Source organism: Phragmites australis, chromosome 7 (genome assembly GCF_958298935.1).
Source record: "Phragmites australis chromosome 7, lpPhrAust1.1, whole genome shotgun sequence".
NCBI classification, from domain to species: domain Eukaryota; kingdom Viridiplantae; phylum Streptophyta; class Magnoliopsida; order Poales; family Poaceae; genus Phragmites; species Phragmites australis.
In genome coordinates, this window is record NC_084927.1 from 15,045,445 (window position 1) to 15,062,042 (window position 16,598).

General features: G+C 46.0%; 1 protein-coding gene across 1 annotated transcript; it reads left to right on the forward strand.

Annotated features, from left to right (window-relative positions):
• Nucleotides 1–5,940: 5,940 nt before the first annotated feature.
• Nucleotides 5,941–11,699, forward strand: LOC133924012 (translation initiation factor IF-2, chloroplastic-like). The gene is made up of 13 exons (XM_062369365.1): nt 5,941–6,189; nt 6,708–8,146; nt 8,227–8,259; nt 8,388–8,501; nt 8,607–8,756; nt 8,846–8,944; nt 9,032–9,094; nt 9,172–9,327; nt 9,440–9,505; nt 9,827–10,063; nt 10,166–10,441; nt 10,704–10,892; nt 11,114–11,699. Exons 2-13 carry the CDS (start codon nt 6,782–6,784, stop codon nt 11,273–11,275), a joined length of 2,910 nt encoding a protein of 969 aa, XP_062225349.1. The 5' UTR covers nt 5,941–6,189; nt 6,708–6,781; the 3' UTR covers nt 11,276–11,699.
• The last annotated feature ends 4,899 nt before the right edge of the window (nt 11,700–16,598 follow it).

The following is a 16,598-nucleotide window of genomic DNA, read 5'->3' on the forward strand; positions in this document are numbered from 1 at the left end:
TTTGCACCTTTCGTAGGACGAGGTCCCCAGCAGAGAGTTTTCTGGGCTTGATTCTCTGGCTTTGATATCTACGCAACGCCTGCTGATACTTAGCTACTCGAATAGATGCCCAATCTTGGTACTCCTCAAGTAAATTTATGTCATTTGCTCATAATTGCTCCTGCCCTTCTTCGGAGTAACTTTCCACTCGAGGTGATCCAAACTGCAACTCAATTGAGAGCATCGCTTCCGCTCTGTAAACCAAGAAGAACGAAGTTTCACCGGTGGCTTTATTGGTCGAAGTACGAACGACCCATAGTACCGAGGGAAGTTCTTTTACCCAGTGTTTTGAGTAGGATTTAGCATGTCGAAGACCTGAGTTTTGATGCCCTGTAAGACTATACCATTAGCACGCTCAACTTGGCCATTACTCTGCAGGTGAGCTACTAAGGCGAAATAGGTTTTGATACCGAATTCTTCACAGAATGCAATAAAGGTCCCACTTCTGAACTGGCTACCGTTATCTGTAATTATCCGATGCAGAATGCTAAATCGTGTAATTATGCTCCTCATGAACTTCTTGACCGCTTCTGTGGTTATTTTTCCTACAGGTTCGACCTCTATCCACTTGGTGAACGCGTCGATAGCCACGAATAGGAACTTGTAACCACCTTGGGCTCTTAGGAACGGTCCCAGGATATCTAAGCCCCAGACGGAGAAAGGCCAAGATAGAGGAATTGTTTGCAGAGCTTGGGCAGCCTTCCGAAAAATTGGCAGCTCTCGCACTTTTTGACCAGCTCGGAAGCATCCTGGAGGGCAGTCAACCAACAGAATTCCTAGCGGAAAACTTTTCCGACTAAGGTGCGAGAAGATGCATGATTACCACACATGACTCCATGGATATCAAGCATTATTAATTGCCCTATTCCTGAGTGATGCACTTCATTAAGATTCTGTTACTCCCCTTTTGGTAGAGCTTGCCATTTACCAAAATGTAGATCTTGGATTTATGAGAAATTTTCTCTGCAGATGCATCATCATCAGGGATGTCTCGACCCTCGAGATAGGCTTGGTACGGAGTCATCCAAGTCAAGTTGCGTTCGAGTAGTGCAACATCCCTATCTACGAGTTCTGCCTCGCTAACCTGGCCAGACTGCTGGTCGGGTTGGGCATCATCCATTCACCGAACTATCAGGACATATGATTTAAGGAGTTTCTTAACGAGGACTCCTATGGGTACCGATGCTCGAGAAGTAGCGAGTCTAGCAAGTTCATCTGCACCAGAGTTATCACTCCTTCTGATGTGCGTTACTTCTAGCCCTTCGAACTTCTGCTTGAGCTTTCGTACCTCGAGTAAGTAAGCCGCCATGTTGCCATCCGAGCACTGGTACTCCTTTTGAATTTGGTTCACGACTAGCTGTGAGTCCCCTTTCACAAGTCGTCTATTCCAAGCGATGTAGCTATGCGGAACCAGTGTATCAGTCCTTCATATTTTGCAACATTGTTGAAATTTTAAAGTCTAATTGAACAACGTACCTAAGTTCGTCACCTATTGGAGATTTGAGTACAATGCAGCCCCCGAGCCCTGGAGCGTGAGTGATCCATCAAAAAAGAGCGTCCAATGATCTTCGATCATGTTTGGTCTTGTTTCTTCAACACTTGTCCATTCGGCGATGAAGTCCGCTAACAATATGGATTTCACACTTGTGCGTGATGCGTAGCTTACACCGAACTCATTTAGCTCTACTGCCCATTGCGCGATAAGTTGCATAGGTTTATAAGTTGTGCTAAGTTGCATAGGTTTTTCAAAGTGCACTAGAATCAATTTTAAAATAGTCTCCGCATTAAGTTGGTTCATATGGATTAGTTTGAGATTTCTTTGGTTCTTTGTGTGGAGGTTTGAAATTGAATGTCTCTCAATTTCAAATCTACTCTTAGATTCTATTCAACTCCAACCCAAATTGAGTTCGAATCCTTTGTTATAAATCCTCCCCCAAAGATCTTTATCCAAATTCAAATCAAAATTCAAATATTCCAAATGGAGTTGATCTTAATCCCAAGTCAAAATTCAAATTCAAAATATTCCATTTTGAATTATTCCCAAAATCCCTCCCTCTCCCTTTTCTTTTTCTCTTTTCCTTTTCTCCTTCTCTTTTTCACCCGGGCCGAGTTCCCCTCCTCTCTCTCTTTCCCAGCCCACCGAGCTCGCCCACTCCTTCTCCTCTTCCCCCCCTCTCCTCCCGCGTTGTCGGCCCGTTCACTCGCGCGTGCCAGCACTCGGCCCAAGCCACCGCGCTGCCGTCCCAGCTGCGTGTTCTCCACGTGCCAGCGCACGCCCGTGCCTCTCCCTCACTGGCCGTCCAAGCATCGCCAATCCACCAGCTCACTTCTTCTCCCTCTCCTTTCTTCTCCCTTCCAGCGCGACGACGACTTCGCCGCCATCATCCCTCCGGGAAATATCCCCCGCGTGCGCCGACCAGCCTCCGCTTCCTCCCTCTCTCTCTTTCGCGCTCTCTCTCCTCCCATGCTCTGCACACACGACTTCCGCAACCCGCCCATGCTTGGCCAGCGCAGTCGGCCCATGCCCCGGAGAAAAAGGTGGGCGCCGGCCGCCACCTCGCCGTCGATGTCCCCGTGACGCCAGCCCGCGCGCACCGCCTCCGTGCTTCCTCTCCCTCTCTATAAATAGCAGACCCGCGTCTCTCTCTCTCCCCCCCTTTCTCCATTCGCCTCGCCACAGCGCTGTCGCTACCGCCATTTCCGCCGCTGCAACCTCGCCGTTGCCCATTCACCGTCAACGTGCTGCTAAGGGGTACCAGGGGCCTTCGCAGTCTCTGTGTCGCTGCCCGTTCATCGGAAGCCCAACGGGAGCCCGTCCACGTCAATAGCCAAGCAGCGTCGCCACCGTCTCTTCGATGAATCGCCAGCCGCCGACCCGCTTCTCATTGTTCTTGAGGACGGTGCAGGGGAGGTGGTGCCGCCGTGAGCTCTGCTCTCCGCCGCCATGTAGCTGTCGCCGCCAATGTGCTGGTGCTCCGTGTGCGTGGCCGACCATCGTGTCATGATGCCTAGAGGCCTTAGGCCTATTTCTCTATGCAGGTTGGCACCTCCTAGTGCAGGGGAGGTGGTGTCCAGTTGCGCTGCGTCGCTACCTCCTCTTCGGTCGTGATCTGGCGCCGTTCTCGCCGTCGGCTGCCGTCGGTGAGTGCCCAGCTGAGCCGCCATAGTGCGTAGTAGGTTGGCGTGCATTTGTTCTCATGGAGCCCTGGCCGGAACACTTTCTCCAATGAGCTTCCCCGTGCGCGCCACTATCGATTCCTCGTCGTTGGCCGATTCTCCCCTCCTCTCCACCGCTCGCGTGCGCCAGCGCTCGCCCGTGTGCCCACGCGCTCACATGGGCCGGGCAAAGGCCATGACTTTGCCAGCCGATTGAGCCACGGCTGGGCCCGAGCGCCATTGGCCTGCCAGGCCGTTCAAAGGGCGCACCCCAGTGGGCCAGTCCAGCTCCCGGAGCCTGCTAAGCCACCCAGCCCAAACCCGAACAAGTCATCACTGTGCAGCCCAACACTGTGCAGCTTGGCCTGTACAAACCCAGCCTAGGCCCATCTAGGCTGGATCTGGCCCATCCAAGCCCATTCGGCCCAAATTCGTACTTTTCATGTTGGTCCCACTAATCACTATTCATGTGGGGGCCAGATTACTGTTCAATGGGTCCCACCTGTGGGTCCCACCTATGAACAGTGCTATTTCTTAATTTCTCGATTTAAATTCTAATTAAATCTTCCGGGAGCCGTAACTTCTCCGTTTTGGCTCCGATTTCGGCGATTCATTCTCCAAAATTCATCTAAAATCGAGATCTACTCATCTGTGATGTTGTGGTATCCATTAGGGCTCATTTGGCTTTCCATTTGGTGTTAATTAATTCTTCTTTAGTATCACCGTTATTGATCATAGTCGCGATTTCAGGGCAACCCGAGTTCTGCGAGTGCTGCGCCGGAAGCATCAGGAGTGAGGAGGATCCTGATTACAATCAAGACTTCGAAAAAAATTCCAAAAAAGGCAAGTCCTATCTCCTTGATCATACTGAACCTCTGATTTTTAAATAATATACATGATCAACTAAAATCGGGCTTATTATCGCATGTGCTATATATTGCGTTTTCTTTCAAACTACTTGTAGTAGTTAATCCTATCAACACTGCCATGCCTTACATGTCATCATGCAGAAAACATATCATCCTAGGGATACCTGTCGTTAAATATATTAACGATGGGTGACGCTTTCATATCTAGCATGCTTAGGATGGAATACGTCTCCTCGGAGACGTTGCTTTTAAAAACACTTCTCTTCGGAGACAAGATTTACTGTTATCAATGATAACTCATATACCATGAATCCTTGATGTCTTGTGGGTTATGGAGGGTAATGTGTAAAAATGGGTGAAAACTGTTTTGGCGCGGGCAGGTAGAGTGGTCCTCCCAGGAGGATGCTCTTGGGGGCTTGAATTATATGATGGTATTCATTGCCCATGAAGATGTCTGGCCCAGACGCTTAAGGACCGAGTCATTTTGCTGCCATGCCTTAGCGACCCCGTGCAACCATGCGTCCTGTATGGGCAGGACTTGACTTTTCCTTCACCAGACTGAGTTGGGTATCATACCAGGAGGCTGAGAGCAATGAGCAGCCAAAGATCCATCTGTCCCGTTGTTTGGAGGTTTCAGGGACCAGCTTAGGCTTAAAAAGGGATACTGGCCTTCGGAACATGCAGCTTTGGGACTTAGTGTGTTTCGTGGAAAAGCCCGGTATGAAAGGTGTTTGGAGAGTCTCAGTATGATTCGCTCCTCCGCTTGCAACGGTTGGAGGCTGAGCATACCGCGTGGGTAAAGTTGTACAATCTCTGCAGAGTGTAAATCTATTCGAATAGCCGTGTCTATGGTCATGGACATGCGAAGGCAGAACCTTTTTTACTAGACTTTGGGAGCGTGTGTCTAGATGAGTGAGTGTGTGGACCAGATATCCATGTGATGAGGTTCCTAGCTCGATTCGTCAGAAGCTGTGTGGTACTAGAGGTACACCAGATGTGATTAAAAGAGATTGCGGAGTGAGGTGTAGCCCCTCCCAGGACCGAGGAACCACAGATACAGCTAGTCACTAGTTTTGAACACGCGCTAACGAGGGGAGGGGCACACGCAGCCAAGAGTTGCACGGCCACCGCTGAAACCCTAGCATGCTGGATCGAGGTTGCGGGGCTTGGGCTTGAGGTAGCACGAGATGTCATATAATAAAAATGATAAATATTTAAATAATTCTCTATTAGAGTTACCGAGACTAGAGAAAATACTCAGACACCCGTGTGGAAAAACAGGGAGTGGAACACAACGGTCTACCCGCTGACACACGAAACGGGATGAGTGAAGATACATTGCAGTAGACATTTTTAAGAGTATATATAGAGAGTAAATAAATGTTGTTTATATAAAAGAGTCAAATTGCTATATAATTGTTAAGTCTTTATGTGTATATTATTTCTTTATAACTTATTAAATACAACAAATATATACTCTTGTTATCATTAAATATTTAGTTAAAGAATCTATCGAAGAGTTAGATGATTATAGATGGTTCGCTAATGTATTATACGTCGATAATTCCTGTGAAGAGGTCTCGACATTAAAATGCACAAATACACACGTCAAAGCTAGCTACGAACACCTAAGCTTGGAATTGCATTTCCGCACATCCCATCCAATTTTCTCCTATCTCGGTTTATTTTGAATCAGGACTGACCACTTACTCCAGCCTGAAAGCAAAGGCCAAACAAAAACAGAGCGAAAAGGAAAGAAAGGAAAAAAAAGATAGGCCACAAAGAATCCACGGCAAGCATCTTGGTTGGCTCTGCGGCGTGCCACCTTATCACGAACCATATAAACCTCACCCGGCTACTATTCCCTTGTTTTCTCTTGCTTTATTTTCGGCCAAGAATCCGCTGCTTAATTGTCACTGTCCGATCCTTATCACTCCCGCTAGCACGGCCTCAGTCCTCTGCTCGCGCGGCCTCTGCTCTTCCCCTCAGCCGACCGCCGGGCCGCTGCCGTATTGCCCTCTTGCTCCGCGTCGGACTCCGTCGGCTCACCGCACAAGACTCCGCCGCCGCCGCTTATCCTTCCGCAGCCTTGCGGGCTGCCCACCGCGCGCCGACCCTGGTCTAGGTACCCTCCCCCCACGACTGCACACTAGCTTGCCAGGGGGCTTGCTCTTCTTTTTCGCAATGGATTGCTCCATTTATTGTGCAGAACCTTTTTCTTTGCTTCGAGCAATGAAATCCAAATCTTTATTTCGGGGATGGATTACTCAGTCTGTTGCGGATTAGTATTCTTCCTGGTGAAGAACTAATTTCGGTTTATTTTCTTAAATGCGTGCATGTTCTTCTATCAAAGTTGAAATTCTTAGGAGTTTTTATTCGGGTTGCTCATAGGGTTCAATTATTGGCCCAAAATTTAATATTGCTATGTATTCTCTAACCGTTTGAATATACTGTCCTTTGAATATCCGTTTGAATATCCGTTTAATCTTTGGGTTCAACTATTTTTTTTAACTCGCAAAGAGAAAGGGTAAAGGTTTTAAAATTTGTGGTAATTTGAAATCCTAACAAGGGTTTTATGTTTGGGGTGTTCGCTGATACGATTGTTGTTTCAAAATTTCATCTTGACCGACGATTCCCTGACAGGTGGCCCTGCTATCGAACACCTTGTGTTCTCAAGCTTTATGAGTGCAAGGGAGTATTGCTAAGAGTATATCGCCATGGCATCCCCTGCTTCCGTTACAAACCTCGGGAGCAACGGGAAGCCTGGCCCAACGCCCGTGGCGGTAGCGAGGAGAGCGCACTTGGTCACAAGGATCAGTTTCACTGGGTTTGACGGTATACGGCGGTGGCATTATGCGCCTGGGAGGCTGTGTAGATGTATGGTCATCACTAATTTGATTGAGGAAAAGGGGGTTCAGTTCTCGTCAAGAGGAGGTGTGAGTGTCACAGCCGATGATGGCAATGATCTGCTTCTGAAGCCGCCACAGAAGCCAGTCGGGCCGAATGGGCCACCGGAGAGCATGAAACCAGCATCATTGCCTGATCGGAAGCCAGTGGGGGCAACTTTAGAGGACAGAGATAAGGTCAGGGAGTCATTACACGAGGTGTTGGAGAAGGCGGAGAAGCTCGAGGCGTCAAGCTCCGGAAATGGAGCCGGTGAAAACACCGGTTCTAGACAGAATAATGTTTCGATGCGTAATGGTCCTGGGGCAACAGTTGTGGAGGAGGGTGGGAATTCAAGGAAGACAAAAACACTAAAGAGTGTATGGCGAAAGGGAAACCCCGTGCCAACTATACATAAGGTGATTAGAGAGCAACCACGAACAGAAAGTAGGAATCAGTCCATACCTGCAGCTAAACCAACCTTGTCATCTCCATCAAAACCAGTACCTCAGCTACTATCAAAACCTTCTGTAGCACCGCCACCTCGCCGGCCTGTCAAGTCCAATACATCAATGGAGAAAAAAGGACCCATCCTAATAGATAAATTTGCATCCAAGAGGGCAACGGTTGATCCAGTTGTACCTGAGGAACTGTTAGATCCTCTAAAGCCAGTACGAGGCCCGCCAGCAAAAGTCAGAGTTGATCGTCGCAAAAAGCAAAGCACACCAGCTGGTTCCCGCCGACGTATGTCAAATGATGATGGATTAGTAGATGAGGATACTACTGATGTGTCAATTTCTGGTGTTCCAGTGCGCAAGGGAAGGAGGTGGAGCAAGGCAAAACGTAGGGCTGCAAGGCTTGAGGCTCTTCAAGCAGAAGAGCCAGTTAGAGTCGAGATCCTTGAAGTTGGTGAAGAAGGTATGCTGATTGAGGACTTGGCATATGAGTTGGCAGTTAGTGAGTCAGAAATTTTGCGCTTCTTATCTGTGAGAGGAGCTATGCTCGACAATGTTCAGACTCTGGATAAAGATTTGGTTAAGATGGTTTGCATGGAATATGATGTTGAAGTGCTAGAAAGTTGTCCTGTGAAAGTGGAAGAAATGGCAAAGAAGAAGGAGTTCCTTGATGAGGAAGATCTGGATAAGTTGGAAGTAAGACCTCCCATTGTGACTATCATGGGCCATGTTGATCATGGGAAGGTATCTATTCTGACATCAAATTGTGGAACTCTCAACTATTCTAAATATTTGTTGTATGACACTGTTACTTTTGTTTGCAGACGACTCTGTTGGATTATATACGCAAGAGTAAGGTAAATTTATAATAGTTTCTCCTTGATATGTTCCTTCTGTCAGTGATATGGAAGTTTTCCATTTACTCTGCACATTTAAACATAAATTCCTATCTACAAGTTATAGATCTAACCAAAGTTCCTGACAGGTGGTGGCATCGGAGGCTGGTGGTATAACACAAGGAATTGGAGCTTATCAGGTTCTTGTACCAGTAGATGGAAATCCTCAAGCTTGTATTTTTCTGGATACTCCAGGCCATGAGGTATAGAAAAATAATCTTTTTTGTGTAGTTCACATTTTTGTTTATTTGGTTGTATGTACGCATGTGCCTATGACATTACCGTTCCTAATTCTTTAATCTGAACAGGCTTTTGGTGCAATGAGAGCTCGAGGAGCTAGAGTAACTGATATATGTATCATTGTTGTGGCTGCGGATGATGGTGTTCAGCCACAAACAAGTGAGGCAATTGCACATGCAAGGGCAGCCGGAGTCCCTATTATAATAGCAATCAACAAGGTCTATTTTCAAACAATTTCATTCGATTATTTTATTTGTTGCAATTGTCTTCCCCCTCCTCAAGTTTCCATCCGCTCATATGCAAGCAGGTAGACAAGGAGGGAGCTAATCCAGAACGAGTCATGCAAGAGCTTTCTCAAATTGGACTTATGCCGGAGACGTGGGGTGGTGATACCCCAATGATTCAGGTTGTTAATTGTCACAATGTGGAAACAGAAGTTCCATATTAGCTTCTTATTACCTATTTGACCTGTTTTAGTTGTGATATCCGCCAGATAAGTGCTCTTACTGGAGACAATGTTGACGAACTATTAGAGACTGTCATGCTTGTTGCGGAGGTATATACCTATTTGCAATATCCTTTTGGCTAATCTATTTAGTTCCTTTTTGACTTGCTTTGTTTGGTGATTTCAAGTTGCAAGAATTGAAGGCCAATCCTCATAGAAATGCAAAGGGCACTGTTATTGAAGCATGTCTTGACAAGGCCAAAGGTCCACTTGTCACCCTAGTTGTACAGAATGGAACCCTAAACAAGGCTGATATTATTGTGTGCGGTGAAGCTTTTGGAAAGGTTTGATTCCTCTTTCCTATTTGTAGCATGTGTTTATTTATAAAATATACACATGCTAGCACTTATAATTGTGGGTCAATTGTTGCATAACATGGTATTAATATCATGACAGATCCGTGCAATGTATGATGATCGTGGGAGGCCAGTAGACAAAGCAGGACCATCCAACGCCGTGCAGGTATTTACTGAAATTGCATTTGGTTTGCTTTCCTGTGAAATATACATTAGGTCATGTGGAATTTAGTATATAGAGTGGCAGACCAAAATTTTGCATAAATAAAAGCATAAGCTACTACTTTGTTCTGGTCATCCAGTACTATGCCCCGATGCTTTCTATCATTAGAAGAAAGTATCTTGTACTATGCCCCGATGCCTTCCAAATGGGCAATATTCCTTCGATAGCTTGTTCCTTTTGCTTTAATACTACCGAGTGTTAAACAATCTTGAAAATTGCAGTCTTAGAGGTGTCTTGAATTCATTTTATAAACCTTTTTGGCAGGTTATTGGCCTGAACAATGTCCCCCTTGCTGGTGATGAGTTTGATGCAGTTGACAACCTTGATGTTGCACGCGAAAGGGCAAATGAGCGCGCTGGAGCACTGCGTATTGAAAGGATATCTGCAAAAGCTGGGGAAGGAAAAGTCACTCTTTCATCTATTGCAGCATCTGTTTCGTCTGGAAAGCAAGCCGGAATTGATACACATGAGTTAAATGTCATCCTTAAAGTTGATTTTCAGGTAGTGAAAAATAGTAAAATACTTACAGACAATATCATTCTATTGTTTATTATTATTCGTTTTTTTTTTCTTTCTAAATGAATCAACGTTTGATCGAAATAGGGTTCAATTGAGGCCATTAGGCAAGCCATCCAAGCTCTACCTCAAGAAAATGTCTCCTTGAGGTTCCTACTTCAAGCTCCGGGAGATGTGAGTGTTAGCGATGTTGATCTCGCTGTTGCTTCTGAAGGAATTATATTTGGTTTTAATGTCAGAGCTCCAGGATCAGTTAAAACTTATGCTAAGAAGAAAAGTGTTGAAATTCGGCTGTACAAGGTGATCTATGATTTGATTGATGATTTACGGAATGCCATGGAAGGGCTTCTTGAACTTGCTGAGGTAAACATGCAGTAATTTCTGGGATTTTGAAACCAGTTGAGTGGGAAAAAATCTAAAATTTAATGGGCCATTGGGCCATCCATCACCCTTACTAATTGCTCAAAGTGCTGTTTGATGTTCTGAAATTATTTATTTGAAATGAATATTCTTTACTTCATTTGGATGATAGCTCGGAACTTCAGTGTGTTTTAAAGCAAATATTTCTCATTTTGTTTTATTGAACTACTGGGATATTCATCGTCAGTACACATTTCATTGCCAGGAGGAAGTACCACTCGGTTCAGCGAAAGTTCGAGCTGTTTTCAGTAGTGGCAGTGGAAAGGCGGCAGGTTGCATGATTACTACAGGAAAGGTTGTCCAAGACTGTAATGTTCGGGTTATTCGTAAAGGAAGAGAAGTTTATATTGGTACACTCGATTCCTTGAGACGGGTTAAAGAAACTGTAAAGGAGGTACGTAAAATTACAATGGACCCATCAACTATTCCTACTGCATAGTTAATAAGTTGATAGAACAAGCACATATTCCCTCTATGTCAAAATCTGTTTTTCTAAAAAGTAAAAATGATTTTATTTCTGGCATTACTTTATTTTGCTTACATGCATTCTGTGTTGATGCTGAGACGAAAATTAGTGCTCACAATGTGGATGGATACTTTTTTCTTTTTCACTAGGTTGGTGCGGGGCTAGAGTGTGGTATTGGAGTAGATGACTTCGATGAATGGGAAGAAGGTGATGTCGTAGAGGCATTCAACACTGTGAAGAAGGCAAGAACCCTCGAGGAAGCCTCTGCCACGGTGACTGCTGTTCTGAAGGATGCAGGTGTACAGCTGTAGAATTGGCAATGCTGATAAGCGATAAGAGGTTTGACAGCTGCAGCAGCCAACAATTTTTTGGCAACAAAGCTGGAGCGCACTGGTCGAGTTGCTGAAGAACGACAAGCATGTACCTGCACAGACATAACTTATGCAGGCCAATCCTACATCGCCGGTGTCTGAGCTCGACCATCTCACTAGTCCCATAGCTGCATCTTCTGTTGAAAGTTGATGTACATAGAGGATGAGATCAACTGTATTACCCTTTTTAGTTGCGGATAAAGGGGTATGTCTAATTTTGCAACTATTGATTTTTGACACAAGATGTTACCTACAACGGTGAAGCCATCATTGTGCAATCATCATCCATACTCGTCATGACAGCTAAAGGATGTATTTCTTGGAATAGAGGATCAATAAAGGATAAATAGGCATTTGAAAGTAAGTTTCTCTGCTAACTTGTTACTACAGAATCGGTCTTGGATAAATCATGAAAACTTCAGTGTATATTCTGGTTTCTGGAATTTGGAGTTTTGTTGCCTTGCTCTTGCTTCCGTCTCCTCCCCTGGGATGTGGATACTACCTTAATTGGTATAATCTTGTACACCAGTTGCATTTTGAGTGGCGTACTAAGGAATTTGATCCTTGGCAGCAATAACGGGTGTAACATTTTAACAATGAATGTATATAGCTAAATAATTTGTGCTGCCGTGCTCATGCCATCATGGCAGCACTTTGCCATATTGGTACATCCCCTCCTCCATTGTGCTCGTACTTGTGCCGTCATGATAGCGTCCTATCGTGCTCGTGTCGTCCCTCCATGTTGGGCTCGTGCCACCATCAGGCTCGATGCCATCGCTCTCCATCTTGTGTGTGTGTTTGGGTGTTAGACCACTGAGATGTCTTTGAACATTTGGGCAACTGGAGATTGGCCGATTGAGTGTTGGCCATCTATTGGTGGGTGTTGACGACTTGCCGCATTAGGCTAGGGCTATTGCGTGTTGCAGCGTTGGGCTTAGCCGCTTGGGCCACGGGAGCTATGCTTGTTGTAGTGAGAAAAAGGCAAAGGTCTAAGAGATTAAGAAAAATATTGTTAATGTAACTGACTCGGTACCAGCTGGTGTTGCCTAAGTCTTTCGGCACGTCCTTAACCACTATATGCCTCACTGAGTCATACGACACGTCCTCAACTACTGCATGTGCTTCACCAACTCATCATACATGTTCTCAACCGATACGTGATCATGTTCACCACTTCATCCGTCTTCAACGCGTTCACTTCTACCGTAAGGCGCGTCACAACCGCTGCATACAATGGATCACTAACAAACTATGCATGTCGCTATGTTTGATTGTAGCTGTCGGTGAATCAGGAACCAAGAGTCCTCGAATCCTGAGGCCAGGCCAGCAATCCGCCACGTGGTGCCATCTCGCGGGGTCACCTCTGCAAGGTAAAAAAGACTAAGTCCCGGGAGAGGGCGCTCGGGGCCACAGTCAGCTGTGGCCCCCGAGTACCCGGGTTCCCCGACGATCTGCGAAGACTAAGTGACGGGAAGAAAGTGCTCGGGAAGGTAAACGGTGACCCCCGAGCACCCAAGTCCCCCGACGACCAGGAGAACCAATTACCGGGAGGGGTGTGCCTGGGGCTGCGAGCAGTAGCCCCCCGGGCACCCGAGTACCCCGAGGGCCCACTGAAGGAAGTTCCGGGAGAGAGTGCTCGGGGCTGCGAGCCGCGACCCCCGAGCACTCGGTTCCCCGAGGATCCGTACAAACATGCCCGGGAGAGAGTGCTCGGGGAGGTGAACAGTAGCCCCCCGAGCACTCGGTTCCCCGAGGACCAAGGAAGAGCATTCTCGGGAGAGAGTGCTCGGGGAGGTGAACAGTGACCTCCGAGCACTCGGTTCCCCGACGACCCAGGAAGCCCTTCCGTCAGTGGCCCCCACAGGGGTCCAGCGATGAGGTGTCAGCAGGTGAAAGGTCCGAGGCCGCATTTAAGAGCGCGTGTGGCATGTCACCTCCAACTGCTCCCGCCACGCTCGGTGTCAGTTCCTGCCATATTCTGACAGAAGGGTGTGGGGACATTAAATGCACGGGTCCCATCCCGTGCCATCCGGTGTGCCTCGGGATAACGTCGCAAGGGCCGAGGCGTTCCGTCTGCCGCGTTGCTGTGGCAGGAGAACAAGATAGGACGGGCACGCCGGGCCGCTCTGTGGCTGCCCGGTGGGCCCTCTCCACGGCGCCCGTTGCCAGTGCCATTATGGTGACTGATGACCGGGCGCGGGGCGTGTTTTCAACCCCCGTCACTTCGCACAGAGGCTATGATGACGCCCTTTCCATTGATGGTGCCTCGGAACTCGTGCCCTCCCATTCGGGGCACGTTACTACCGGCGGGTATTTAAAGCGGCCGGCAGCATGGACAAAGACAAGTGAATATCTCTGGACAAGCAAAGTTGAAGCGCTCAAGATGAAAAAGCCCGACAAGCTCTGCACGGTTGAAGAAGTTAAGGAAGTAGAGAAGATCGAGAAGTCCAAGAGCACCCAAAGCTAACAGATACACACAGACCGAAGAACAAGGAGCCCCAGGCTCTAGGATAGACAGACATTCTTGTAACCAGCAACATCCTTGAGGGACATTCTCAGGACATTTATAGTATCCACACAGGAGTACGGTGTTATGCCTCCGTGCGGTCCGAACCTGTCTAAACCCCAGTGCATTTACTTCATTCCGCACTAGATCATTCCACCCCGCCAGCCATCGCATTCATATCCATTTATTTCTCCGGCAAACATATTCAGGATCATCCCCCCGCCGAATCTCTAAAAAGGGGTCCCTCAGAATCCCTGCGACAAGAGTTAACCCTCCGACAGTAGCATATAAATACATGTACTGCTCTCATCAATAAGTGATTATTTCTCAAATATATATGATATATGATATATATATATATATATATATATATATATATATAAATTTTTAGGAAAAAATTTAGGTATACATATGATAAGAAGCTTGGAATTGTGTGATTATCATGTATCCTTTTAAAGGCTATCTAGAGAACTTAATAGGCATTTTTGAGTATGTTGTTATGTTTCTATATACGATAAGTGTAGATATAAGAGTATGTGTGGTGACGTAGGTGGTTTAACAAACCGGCATAGGTCTTGCTGTCAGACCCTAACAGTTTGGCAGACATCATGAAAGCCCAGATGTTTTGCTGGAGCGTAGCTTGGAAACAGGGATTTTTTATTTTTTTTGCGAAATTTTCGGCCTAAACCGAAATTGACATATTCCGGTCAAAAATTTTGGCCCGATTTAAATGGATCCAGTCTCAATTGATAGAGTAGTCAAAGCCCATTTCAAATCTAAGCCTAACTCCTCTAAATGTGCAGCCGGTTTTCAAATATTTTATTTTTTTCTCTCATCTTATCTTTTGCCTCCCACCCGAGCGGCGGCGGCGGCACCCTGGACCATGTGTGGCGGCAACGACTGGGATACTCTCGGCAAGGGGCTTGAGCGGCGCCAGGCACGCCGGCGTGGCGGTGCGTGGCACGGGAGCGTGGGCCGATGGCGGGCTGCTGCATGATGTCCGTGCTCAGCTGCATCTGCCAACATTTCTTGCTTTGTGGTGAGGATTTTGGTTCAATTGGTTTCATCCACAGCCCTTGGCTTGGCTGGAATCACAATTTATCCTTCAGTGAAGAGCTTGTTCTTGAGATGTTCTCCACAGATCGATAGATGCTATCTTTGGGTCACCGAGAACCTTGCCCGTGAGCAATCATCAATCTCCCACCCTCTCGTTTGTTAACATATTGTACTGATGCTTATTTGCCAACTTATCCATCGTGAAGTTTATCACTCCGTAGATGAACTGGGGTAGTTAATTGGTTCATTTTTATATTGGAGAAATGATTTAGGACCCGGGTGCGGTATTTATTCATTGTGAATTTCATCACTGTGTAGTTAAATTGGGGTACTTGATTCAGAATTGACAGGCAGAGATGATTTAGTAACTTGTGCAGTTGTCTAGTAACTTGCTCACCACTGTGATTGCCCCTTTGTGCCTTGAGATGGAATCTTAACCCTAATATTAAAGCCTCTCACCGTGCCAGTGACTCTGATGCAGAATGTTTTTAGAAAATTATAAAAATTATAGTCAAATTTACAAAATTGTAAGAATAGATACCTATCAACACACGGAGCATCAACAAGAGATCTTCGGTACTCCGAATGCTAACAATCGACTTGGCACTGGGGTTGAGAGCCTATCGGCACGCGGAATGCGGACTAAAGGCCTGTCGGCATTCCGCGTACTGGCAGGTCCACGGGTATACATTGATAAGGGTGTAGCGGTAGCCAAAAGTCGACAGGTCTTTTGGCATTCTGTTTGCCGACAGACTGACAGGTAACACCCTGTTTTACTTGTTTTTTAATAATTTGGGAAATATCATGTAGTTATTATTGAGACAGAGCCAGAACTGAGTTTACATCATATAAAAGAAGTCAAACTCTATCAAAAATATCAACTACGACTACATGGAGGCTGAGGTAATAAGGCGTGTGGATATTGAACGGTCAAAAATATTTGTTGTGCAAATAGTTGTCTAAACAGCATCACAGAGTGATTCATTTTTTTTTCTAATTTTGGTTCGATGTAATTTTGTTGATATTTATTTATTTAGTTGATGTAAAATTGTGTGAGTAATTTTTTAGTTAAGTAACGTTGGGAGGATACAAAATCTAAATTTTCAAACAATAATAGTAGTGAAGCACAATTATCATAAAACCTGGCACGGATGTTAGATACGTTGATAAAAATTATATTGGATATGGGGTTCATCGTCGTTGCGTACATAGACCATAACCATAAAGAGATGATGACAACAAACATTGGTATGTACGGTACGTCTAAAGACTAACATAATAGCGTGCCACTGCTAAACATAACATGTCTTAAGGAATGAAAATAAATCAGCTTACAATAGATGCTCTCTACTGATTGCATCTAGGATATTTACTCTTTTGCAGGGTATCAGGGCCCTCCGCCTTAGCGTGATGGGTCCTCTCTAGCTTCCTTTCCCTCTCTGCTTTGCATGCTTCAGCCGCAGTGCGCTCCTTCGCTGCCTTCCTAGTTTGCTCCTCCTCTTGACGCTTTAGTCGTAGTTTCTCATGTTGTTGCTTGTACTCCCACCGTTCGTAAGTTTACCTCCTCCATCGCATCTCCATATCGACCCATCACTTCTGGTGCTCATTTTGCTCTATGACTAGTCATTCTATGAAGTCATAGATAGGTGAAGCAGACTAGACAAATGAAACAAGAGGGGAAATTAGTAAGACAATACAAAT

Bases quoted from the DNA above. Each gene is read 5' to 3' on its own strand.
- LOC133924012 (XM_062369365.1), top strand. From the start codon at position 6,782: ATGGCATCCCCTGCTTCCGTTACAAACCTCGGGAGCAACGGGAAGCCT. The intron at 8,260-8,387 runs GTAAATTTATAA...AGTTCCTGACAG, and splicing joins ATTATATACGCAAGAGTAAG to GTGGTGGCATCGGAGGCTGG. The intron at 8,945-9,031 runs GTTGTTAATTGT...GATATCCGCCAG, and splicing joins GTGATACCCCAATGATTCAG to ATAAGTGCTCTTACTGGAGA.